General features: G+C 37.5%; 1 protein-coding gene across 1 annotated transcript; it reads right to left on the bottom strand.

The window, feature by feature from the left end:
• Window positions 1-4,114: 4,114 nt before the first annotated feature.
• LOC149818684 (small nuclear ribonucleoprotein SmD1a-like) lies at window positions 4,115-10,815 on the bottom strand. The gene is made up of 4 exons (XM_089985362.1): window positions 10,755-10,815; window positions 10,569-10,645; window positions 5,045-5,236; window positions 4,115-4,399 (listed from the first exon to the last, which is right to left on the bottom strand). Exons 1-4 carry the CDS (start codon window positions 10,766-10,768, stop codon window positions 4,338-4,340), a joined length of 345 nt encoding a protein of 114 aa, XP_089841488.1. The 5' UTR covers window positions 10,769-10,815; the 3' UTR covers window positions 4,115-4,337.
• Between the last annotated feature and the right edge of the window lie 1,752 nt (window positions 10,816-12,567).

Here is a 12,567-nt window from a genome sequence, read left to right as displayed (position 1 = left end):
TGACTGGGTCTATTCAAATCCAATCAGATATATTTGAATATGATCTAATTCATACAACCACGAGCAATTCATTAAGGTTCATCCAGAATAAATCATTAGAACGAGTCTAAATAAATTTGTCACATTTTTTATTCAGTCACAATAAGCATGATTGGCCCCCATTTAACACAATAAGTAAACTTGAATATGTTTTTTATTATTTTGGGGTTGGTTAATCACATATATGAACCTAAATCTTACCAAAACCATAGAGATAACCAATTATATTTCAGTTAGATATTGATTATCTTAATAAATTCATGCTTATTTTGTTTGTCGCTTTCCTAAACATAGAGAAATACTAGGATTAATAAAAATATTTGTTCAACTAGTAATTCTTAAAATATATCCTATAAAAATAAATAATTTAAAGTTTTGTATATCTATTCTAGTTTAGCCATGCACCAATAATCTTTAAATATATCAAAATACACAAAAAGTCTCACATTTTATGTACTTTTGACAAAAATAAAGTTATGTGAGGTTTTTAGTAAACCAGAACCTCTTTTCAATCATTTTAAAAAAGTCAGAGACCTTGTTCTATAATATTCAGCAAAACAAAACCTTTTCAAAAGTTTTTTTGAGGTAATAAAAAACCTAGAACCAGTTTTCTACAATATCATAAAAGTCAGGACATGTTTTTTGTGAAAAACAACAAATCAGGACCTTTTACTAGAATATTCTGAATATTTTCGAGGTTATCAAAAAAGTTCAGCCGCTTTTCTATAATTTTAGAAAAACCAGAATTCTGTTTCTTCAAAATTGACACACAGAGACCCTGTTATAGAATTTTCCAGCATGTGAAGAAAGTCTCAGAGGATCTAAACAGGTATGTACTGATTACGTAAAGTTCATTAAATGCTAATAAAATATCATTAAAATAGGCAAAATCTCCTCAATAACTGAAAGAAACCCTAGTTCGTTGTTGCTCCTTTTCTGGCGATGAAACTCTGGTGGAGTTCAATCCGATCGGCCGATGATCTTATTCAGAGGCTATGAATCGACAATCATTGCCTCGAATGGGATTATTCAAGTCTGGCGATGAAAACTCTGGTGGAGTTCAATCCGATCGGCTGATGATCTTATTCAGAGGCTATGAATCGACAATCATTGCCTCGAATGGGGTTATTCAAGTTGATTTCACCTCTATCAACAATGAGGAATGATTTTTTCGGCCAGAGGAGAAAGGAAGAATTCGGCAATCTGAGTCGGACGCTTATCCCGAGGTTACGGTCGGGTTTTCACTCCTGTGATATCCTGAAAATCGCCTAGAAGGGCCTTCGACCATTTCCCGATGTTCTTCCTTCTTTTATCGGTAAAATGTGTATTGTGTCGATTCAGGTGTTTCACAGTGCCTTAGAGTGGTTACTTATAGATCTTGCACACCAGCAACCTCTTAGTGGCGGTTTCTTGGAGGTCTTGCACATCGACAACACCCGGCGGCTTCCGATGACCCAAATTCTATTCTGTTGTCATCCTTTCCTGTTTTTTTACAGGGAAAACACTGACTCCAATCGCCGAAAAGAACTCCAAAAACAATTACTTTTGGTGAAGGGCAATGACCACTGGCCACCAAAAATCGGGTACATACCATACCCAAAACTTTCGATTTCCACACAAACAAGAATTTATTCACTGTTTGAGCAATTGTTTTACTGACATTTTTTTGCTAAAAAATCCTTTGTTTTTGTTTTTTGAGATCGGCGATGAATTGTTCTTACTCCAATACACGCACACCAAGGGTTGATTCGAGAACTGAGAGGATGAACCTCTTTGTGCTCGGATACTAGCGGAAGAGGGTGAACCCGAATCGAAGGGTTTACATAGTTACTTAGAAAACCACCGTGGATAATAGTTTGATCACAACCTTTAGCTTTTCATTTCTTATTTATGTATTCCAAAATTTAGAATTTTATGCACTTTCGTCATCTATAGAACTGGCTCCTAAAAATCTTTGTGATTCTGAAAGGTGGCTGGATTGGAACATGTTCAATGGAGAAGTGTCGGCTTCAACTCAAGAGTTGCATCCTGTGGATTCACAGATACTTGTTTCTTGAAAGACATGCAACCGTTGGAGGCGTCTCCCCAACAATTACCTTAATGACTATATATTCTCAACATTCTTGAATTTGATTGCTTTTTAGGGTTAGTAGATGAGCCTGATGGACCAAGCTTGAAGTGTTCAAACTTGGTTTATTCTTGTAGTAAGCTGAGCTGAGTTCAAGCTCATAAAGAGCTTGAGCTAGATAAGCCAAGCTGGACCTGACTCGTTTATAGAAAAATTTATCGTTTCAAAGCTGGAAGTAACATAATTATAAAAAAAAATAAAATCATTGTTTTACAGTTAGAAGCGTTTTTTTATCTTTAAAACAAAGGCTATCCAGCCAAATACTTTAATTATTTATTTGTTTTGTATATATTGTACCTGCTGTAAAATATATTTACTACTAATTAACCAGCTTATACGAGCCAAGCTGACCCAACCACCCATCTTCCATGTTCAGTGAGTCTATTTTACCTTGACAGCTGATCATGAGATGAGGCACAAGCGGCTCAGCTTGTTTCCCATACCTACTGCTCTCTTCAAATTGATGTGATTCGGACCACTGGATCTAGATCCAAAAGATTAAAAAGTAAAAACTGCACGCAATTTCTAGGTTTTTCTTATTTTGTTGGAAAAGCTAATTTGATTATTACATCCCCAACCTTTAATTTTTTTTAAGGTTTTTTGCAAATTGGTCCCCACCTTATAGATGATTTCCAAAATAGTCCCTGCCATTTGCAAATCAGTCCTCGCCTTTCTCACATTTATTACAACAAACTGGTCTTTCTGTCAACGCTGTTGGATTGACCATGGTTAACTTATCACTAAAATGCCCTTCATCAAATTGGTGTATACAAATTAATCCCTACCTTATTCACATTTTTACAAATTAGCCCTCCTATAAAGGCAGAACCGTTAATTTGTTTACCTTCTTCTAACAGTTACCATCAGGAAAGCCAACAGCTGTTAACCACAAAGACTGACTTGCAAAGGTTAATGAATAGTAAAAGGCGGGAACTGTATAGCAAATCTGACATAAGGCAGGGGACTAATATGCAAAAACGGCCTGAAAACAATGCCTTACCCATAATGACAAATATCGTGAGATTTATGAAAATCTCGCTATAATATGGCAAAAAATTGCAAAAAAGTTTAAAACGACAATTTCTCGTGAGAATTTGAAAATATCACGAGATTTGTGAAAAAACATAAATACCATTATTTTAATGCAATATTTAAGTTTTAAACATCTATTTATCATGAAAAAAACCGTATGTTTTTTTAAATAATTTTTATTAATATTTTCTTATAAAAAACATTTTTTATTGCCAAGATTTTGTCAAAAAAATGCAAGATTTATGAAATTCTCGCAACTTTTTGTAAAACAATATTTTGCCATTTTTAACTTTTGTCACCATGGCCTTAACGTACTGATCAGCCACTCGATTTTGAATGCTTTTTAACACAATTTTTTATGACTTTTCCGTTCTAACCGAAGACCCAACTTTATTATATTCCCCAAAATACCTTTGTTTTTTTGCTTTTTCCCTATGCCAAGGAATCGTAACTAATACCCTGTAAAAACCACACACCCTCCTCAAATTTGTTCATCCCCTCTTGTTTCGCATCTTTTATACGATCACAAGAAAAAATGCGTTCACCTGGAAATGCAACTCCCATGAAACTGAAAGTTTTCTTCAAACTGCGGATAGCCTCTAATAAGCAGTGCTCCAAAATGATGCCCCCTTGAGAATAAGTCCAGCGCAACATGTTCTAAACAGGGCTTCGGACTTGCCAAACTTGTAGGCCCACGACAAATTCAAGCCATCACGGATCGAGAGCCACGTGTCTAGTCTCTCTGAGGTGGCCAACAAACCAAGCACGGTGAAGCTTTGTTGAAAAACCATTGCCTTATGATGGGTCTGGGTCACATGAGTTGCAATTTGACTTGGACCAAGGTGGTCAAGTCATCATACAGCCAACACAATGAAACAAACAGGGTTTTCACGCAGATGGAACCAACTAGGCGTTCAATGTTGTTGTTTCAACTTGATTCAGGCTTGAAGATATAGTCTCTAACATAGTAAACCAGATCTCTCTGTCTACGTATAACCAGATTTTTCATGCTCATCACAAACAGACTGCCTTGGTTAAAACCAAGGTAATCCAACCAAAGCAGGTACACTCTTTGTACATAAGCAGGAGCAATAAAAATATGAAAGCACAAAAATAGGTAAAATCACACAGCTTATAACTAGCGTCCACGCCCACGTCCACGCCCACGACCACGGCCCCGACCACGTCCCACAGGCCTCCCTGAGAAAGTTTTAAAAGAGACAAAGTATATCAATGGGTGAAATAAATCTAACATTCTTTACAAAAACAAGACTGCCTGCACATGGAGAGGGAAAAGTTTGCTTCCATCCTCTCTTGGCTAATGCAACCGTACCCAAATCATCCAAACAATGAATAGCTACACTAAGGCTCTGTTTGGGGAGACAGTGTTGGGGAGGAGATGAGAGGGGTGAAGGGAGTTGAGAAGAAAATGGGAGATCAATATCCTTGTGAGGATGTAGTTGAAAATGGCCCATCTCCCAACACCATTCTTTTCTCCCAAAACAGGGCTAGGTGGTATTTATTAAATCCTCGTTAAATATCATCTCCCCTCTCATCTCCAGCTCCCAAACAGAGCCTAAATGTGGAGTTGGTCCTGATGTAGCAGAAGCACAAATGTCCCAGGACAGGAGTGCCTGCTATGTCAACACAACCTAAGATGAAGACCATATTCCTCATTGATTCCACAATGGCTATTAAACTATTTCGACGTGGATGGGAAAACTTTACCATATGAAACATAAAGAGATGAGGAAACCAGGCCTATGAGAGTAGCAGGCTTGTCAAACTAAAAGAACCAAAAAAGTAAAAGACAGCATGATAGAAGATCAGTGAATAGAAATGCACCTGCAGTCGGTTTCTTGGGCTTCACTCTTGGCGTCTCCTCAACCAATAAAGTCTCCAGGTTCAAGCTGTCAGGAAGGATATAGTATCGGATATTGTTGCCACGCACACTGAGGTGATCGAGAGTCACCGGGTTTTTGCCTTTTAGGGTTAGTTTCACTGTCTTCAGATGCGTGTTCATACTAATATCCACCCCTGCATAAGCCAAAAGACATCAGATTAACTGCAAGAAAAGGGAAAGGACACGGGCATGTGCACACACACACACACACACACACACACACATATACATATAGTCACTAGAATATGAGAACTAATGTGTGAACTGCAATTTTTATGAATTTTTTATTCTTTTCTCGTGAATCTAACTGTATGGATGTAATCTACAGGTTTGGTTTCATAAGAACACGCTCTTGAATCATCCGATTTTGATGCATCCATGTAATTCTTCCAATACATGGAAAAAACTTGTATTTAAGATATGCATGATGTGTGGGCGCACCATGCATTTGATTACATGCCACAAGTAATAGATGCATACTCAACACCTGCACAACCAGTTTTATACACAAAAGAAAACGACAACACAGTGAAAAAAAGGAATAGAGATGATCAAGCATTATAGCCTTCTTTCAAGTTTTCAGGGAGGCCATTGCCTAAGCAACAGAAAGTCATGTTTAATGGCTCACAGTTGGCAAGTCCTAGATAAAACCATAATCACCTATATCGTTCAAGGTATATCTCAGCGAGGATATTTCTCGGAGAGATTTTCAAAAGTTAAAAAATCTTGGAAATCTCTTGGGAGTTTAAAAAATTGAAAAAAGTATAAATAACAACAAAAAAACTAAGAAAATAATAAGTTTTGCATTATTTTTCTTCCAAAAATATAAAGAAACATGTTTTAAATGTTTTAAAATATAAAAGAAACAAAAAAATAGAAAATGCAAACTTAAAAAAAAGAGTTTTCCACAAAAAATATCGCAATATTTGGTCTTCTGGCAACATTTTGAAAATATCGCAAGATATTCCCTTCATTGGCAAACTTAAAACATTGGTATTTCTCTCTATATTTTCAAAATATCGCTGATATTGGTGATAATGGATGAAACATATTCCTGGCATATTGTGCATAAGGCCTATTCCTAGAATAGAGGACAACCTTCAGCAAACCTAAAAAGAAGGCAAGAAACCCCTGAAATCTGTGGCTGGAGAATGCCTCCTAAGTCCAGGAACAAATATCTAAGAAGTTAGCTTTAGTCTTTCCCAAAACAAGCTTACAGGCGTTGGCATCACCTAACTTTCAAGGCATTTTGGAGATATTAAAAGCCATACGGTTGCCTAGGAAAATTAACACTCTATTTAACCTCTTCATCCAGAAACCTATTTGAATGCAAAAAAAAATTACCTTACCTTAATTGGAAGTTCTCTAAGATGTTGGCAAAATGTTTGTATAAAGGGTGAATAACAACAAAAATATTCATCATGAAATTTTAAAAACTGTAAAGAACACTACAATAGCATTCACGGTGCCAACAGAAAGTGTAACCACAGAACTTCAAAAATTGTTATCAGTAAAAAGACCTGGTACATAAAAAAAAGGATCTGCATGTGTGTACTTGTGTCTCTGTTCTATTAAGAACTAGATTTTAGCAATAGATGTGTGTGTGTGTGTGTGCATGTGTGTATTCGATTAGAGCCCAATTTTAGAACAATATTATTTCTATTAAATTTTTAAGTTGCAAGAAACTTATCTGTAAATATGTTTCCATGTCTATGTATTGAATCCTGCATCACTACTCAATAGATGCACTAGGACCATAATTAGGGTTGCAAAAAAAAGGGTACCACAAGACCAGGTGATGAACCCAAACAGATAACACCTTAACCATGCATATGAATCTATTATTCCAAAGGCATGTCCTCATAACAGCCGACAATCTTTCTTTTTCCTTTTTGGAAGGAAACAGCCTACAATCTTTCGTTTTCCTTTTTCGAGAGAAACAGCCAACAATCATATAATGCAACCCAAAGTTGCATCAAAACATTAGCACAATATTAAGGTCTTAATTGTGCCAATACTAAAGCCCTAGACTTCTGAACAGGAAGAATATTGGTGCAGGGAGAACTAGATGGATGCGCTATATAAGGACTTTGGAGCAAGCTACAATTTAGATTGGATCATATCTCTGCTTAGCCTCTTCCCCCTTTCTTCTCACTACTTTCCACTCTCCCATGGCCTGTTGTTACCAATATTCAACCCCTGCCCTTTCCCACTTGTTTCGTGTTCCCTTCATCAACCCATCTATCATTTCTTTCAATTGCACCAGTTAGAGGATTGGAAACCCCATAGCCCATGACTTGCTTCCTAACACAATTCCGCTTTCCTCCCTACTTTCTACCGTTCCCAACCCTATAATTGAAGATGGGATCTGTTTGGTTCAGCTTCCTGAACATACTTTTAAATTTCATCTGAAAGAATCAAATTTATCCTTGGTGGTAGATTCTCTGGAGGAGTTGTTGATGCCACATACTCCATGTGTTGCCTAATTAACCTTTGAAAGCTGAGAGGGAGCTAGTTTTCCAAGTCTTCCAGAGGGTTTTTAATCATTTTTCTGAGCTTGCTTCTGGCAAGGAGAGAGTCCTGCAACTATGGCCATGTTTCATTAAGCACAGGAAATTTGATGTCTACCACCAGGTTGCTGATGAATATCCAACTATTACACAGCAGTCAGTCCCTCTTGAATTAGGCTTCATAGCCTTTTTCTAAAGTTCCAGACGGAGGCCTACTTTAAAGATACTGTTCAGTCTTGGAGGATGTTTTTTCAGCGGCTGGTGAAAACACTAGATCCAAGCATGCCTTCTATGCTCAACTCAAAAATTGAAATCAAATAAATGGGGAGAGGGCAATAAAACCACTCATAGTGCTCAATTTGTTCCATCCATGCATCACTAGCGCAGAGGTTCTCAAGAATAGCTGAAAAAACGGCAAGAACTTAAGACAAACAAAGGTTTTATCAACATCCAGCAACCCCGTAAATGACAATTGACCATTTGCAAATGAGTTCATTCAGATTCTCAACTCAGTTAGCAGAATTCGGTAGACAATTTCTCTTTTTCTGAATAAGAAAAATTTTTCTTTGGAAGAAAGGTGTGACATAAAAGTTGGTTAATCCATATCCTGTCACCCATCAATAAAATCAACAAGTCTTGCTTACAATGCTTTAAAATTGCCATGCAGCTCACCATCCAGATGAGTCATGAGTTGGAATGTAATGGTGCAGGTCCAAGCAACCCAATCAACATCTACTTAGGCCTGGTTGCCAATCCAGTCGTAATTCCACACCAAGTCAGACAGGTTTGTCTCAAAAAAAATTTAGGCTCACAGTCACTTAAGGAGGCGTTTCGCAGACAGCAGACAGGAAAGCAGGTCCTGTCCTGTACTGCCTGCGGAGAGTACAGGACACAGTCCTGGCCTATCCACGTGTCCCAAAAAAACAAAAAATATATATATATATTTTTTTAGCATCCGTGCCTGTCCGTCATCTGTTGTTCCATGTGGGGGGCACGGAACAGTGGCGGACCACATTATTGTGTCCACGAGATGCACCAACACCAAGTGGGCGTGTGTGGAGCCCACCGACGCGCATAGACAGTGCATCAAACACCCTCTAATAGTGAAACAACATGCATATAAGCATTAATGGTATGATACTGCAAATTGTTCTCTATAATAAATATGGGGAGCCAAAATCATACATCCTTCCAGCACATAATCACCAATATCATTATTCACAATTCCTCAACAAGGTGATTTGACAGAAGAACTGGCAAAGAAACACTTTTTTCTAAGAAAATCTTAGCAACTGTGTAAAGCAAGGGAATTTATTAGAAAAAAAAAATTGTCAATGCTTTCTCGAAAATGAGTGGAAAAGTGTCAATAACAGTAAGAAAACAGGTTTCAAATGAACAGAATAAAGAGAAAATATTATGATATTTTCCCTAGAATTTCCTGACAATTTTATGACATTTTCATGATAGCAATATTTATAATTTTCCAAGAAATATCATTTCCAAATACATCATGAAAATATCAGTAGTATTTAAGACTCGGATGCATAAGCAGACACCAGGTTTATCCACAACAAAACTAGACCTTTCTCCAGCTGCATGGAACACTTTTCATAATTACTTATTACCTATATGAAGTATATTATGATTATTATCATTTCTAGGATCTAATGAGATGTCATTGAAGTTTATTTCCTGCTCAAACAAATATGAAAATCACTTGGAAGTCCACCCCAATACTTATAAAGACAGATCTTCTCTGGACTGTTCCCAACTATAAGGTTTTCTATAACTTATGCAACATGGAATGCTTCAGGTGCATGTTTCCAATTGCACATTACATGTCAATTATCGAGAAAAATTAATTGCACCTACGGAGTGTGTACCAATTATGGATCTAATGAACCAAAACTAAGCTTCAATTCTTTTTTTCCTTAATGCAGAAACCTTACCATGGTGATGCCAGCTTCAATAACCCTAGTAGAAGTTACAAAACAATGGGGCTGAACTGTAGAACTGATAAACAATGAAAATATTCAGCCCTCTAGCGGCTTTTCTTCATGTGTGTACAAAATAACCTTATTGTACTCTTTTGCCTTATTGCTGGGCAATCCATCTAAGAATATATCAATGAAGTCTTAAAATCTGTAAGTCTATAAACTCTAAAGCAACCAATTTCATGGTGAATCTCCCTTTTCGACGTTGTTATAGCACCCACATGAGTATACCAGGAATCCTGAAGCACCTGTGCTACATAGAGTACAACCAAGTTGACTAAAGATTTGGTCAGGCTCTGAACTATAACAACAGGGCCTCAAAGCCTACGGAGTCGCAGCCAGCAAAAAAGCGAAAAAAAATTGCCACATTACATGCATCATTTTCCTTTTTATCAAATAGATGGCCTAAAGCACCAAAGCACAAGCACCTACAGATTCTCTCCTACACGAGAGAATTGAGTGTGTATTGCATTTATAGCCCACTGATTAAGCAGTTAGCAAACAGCGAATGAAGAAAGAAAAATATATCATCTTCAACCCAGCAAAATACTGCACACCATGGTCCTCATCATCAATCCGTTCCCTCTTCGTGGAGTCGGCTGAAGCAACCCAAATGGGAAAAATGCCAAAAGAAAAAGATGCGTTATACCACCAAACGCATCATAAATATTAGGGTTCTTCTCTGCTAAAAAGTATCTTTCAAATCCCTAAAAAATCGCCCCATGAACGGGTAGAAGACAAAGAGACGGCCACAAACCCACGTATTTCCGGAGAACGAAATGCAAGTAGAAGCTGAAGAAAGTGACGAAGAGAAAAACTGGGAACACAAGGAAACATTTCCCCTAAAACCCTAATTTTCAGAGTTCGAGATAAAACGCTAACAACAACAAAGATCAAGAACCCTTCGAACAAACAAAAGACGCAAAAAAATCGGAAGAAAATCTTTTGCTTCTGCAACGTACCTGTGATGGTTCCATGGACGACGGTTCCGTTCTTGAGCTCGATGGAGACCGTCTCGTTGTTCAACTTCATCAAGAACCTGATTTGCAGAGAGATAACCAAACGTGATCTACTCTTTTCCAGAAAAAAAAAGAAGGAAAAAGGAAAAACCAGAAAAAACGAGAAGAAGAATGAGGGGAATCCGGTACCTGACGAGCTTCATGGCTGAAGGAAGAGAGCGTTTTAGGGCTTAAGGAAGGAGGAACTCTTTTGGGGTTTACGACTCCCGAACGACTCGGCCTATAAAGGGCAAACGGAACTCACCTGAATCGGAGTAAAAATCCGATTCGTATACAGTATCGGATACAAAAAAATCATGACGACAATAAAAGAATTTCATACTATTTATATATAAAATATATATTGTTTATATCAAACTTAAATAGTTCATATTTTACATGTATATTTTTCATTCATCTTTCTCTTAAGGTATACATTTTTTGCATTCATCTCTCTTTATATTATACTTAAAATATATATCACATATAAAATATTTTTATTTTTTATTTATACGAGCTCACATTAGTTGAGCCCCCTATGCTCGGACTTGACTCGTTTAAAATAAACAAGTTGTTCAAAACTTGTCTTGCCAGCAATACGAGACTATCACCGAGTTTGTGATGAGCCAATCTGAGCCGCTTTTTGGGTTCTTTCACCAGCCCTACCTGAAAGCTAAAAAAAAACCTTGGTTGGAGACATGGCCATCTTGCCTTATGGGTTGGACATAACGGATATGGGTCCAACTCAATAGGTGACCCGGTTTGATATCATTAGTGGGCCACTTAGTGGGTCATATAATGGGGTGTTAGTAGATTGAAATTAAGTGAATGTGGAGAGACTACATTTATGTAACTGCCTCTTTCCTCCATTATATAAGGGGGTAGGCTGCCATGAAAATGATGAAAGATTTATAGATGTAAGCCTATCCAAATTCCACATGAGGTTTACGTGTGGTATAGGGTCTTGTTCACCGTCGACCTAAGGCATGGTGATGCAGAGCATCCAAAGATTCAGAGCTCATAAGCGGAGTTGGATCCCAATCCAACTCTTGAGACCCGATCCGGGCATCACTACCCAAGGCGATCCACATGCTTGCAGGACGTTTCTTGTCCTGTTGGATCTTCCATTTAGTCGATACTCGACATGCTCCTTCTTTGTTGTTTTGATTCCATTGCGTTTTCGTGGAATCGTATTTTTGGATATTGTATGTAGAATAAGATAGCGGGTGGCATGAGAAAAGTGGCTAAGGAGGTATTGGGTGAGTCTAAAGGCGGTGCACCACTAGGTAAGGATACATCATGGTGGAACGAGGATGTCAAATTAGCTATTAAGGTTAAAAGAGAGTGTTATAGAAATCTAAGTAAGAGTCGTGATAATGAGAATTTGGAGAAGTATATGATAGCAAAGAAGGAAGCTAAAAAAGTTGTTCGAAACGCGAGGGCTAAGGTATATAAGGAGGTTTATGACAAGTTGGATACCAAAGAAGGCGAGAAGGATATTTATAGGCTTGCAAAGATGAGAGATAGGAAATCGAAGGATTTGGGTATGGTTAGATGTATCAAAGATGAAACGCAAAGGGTTTTAGTCAAAGATGAGGAGATTAAGGAGAGATGGAAATATTATTTTGATAAGCTATTTAATGATAGTCATGCTCAAGATCTTGGAGACTTCTCCATTCCTATTCATGAGATAAATCGTGACTTCATGCGCAAGATTCAAAAGAAAGAAATTGCAGAGGCTTTGAAGAAAATGAAATCAAGAAGGGCAGTTGGCCCAGATGGTATACCTATCGAGGCTTGGAAATGCTTGGGAGAGAAAGGTTTAGAATGGTTGACAAATCTTTTTAACTTGATTTGGCGAACAAATAAGATGCCTAATGAGTGGAGGAAGAGTACTTTGGTGCCTTTATATAAGAATAAGGGTGATATACAAGATTGCACAAACTATCGTGGTATAAAACTC

Source organism: Nuphar pumila, chromosome 13 (assembly GCF_984573655.1).
Source record: "Nuphar pumila chromosome 13, dmNupPumi1.hap1.1, whole genome shotgun sequence".
Lineage (NCBI taxonomy): Eukaryota > Viridiplantae > Streptophyta > Magnoliopsida > Nymphaeales > Nymphaeaceae > Nuphar > Nuphar pumila.
This window is presented reverse-complemented; position numbering and strand designations above follow the sequence as displayed.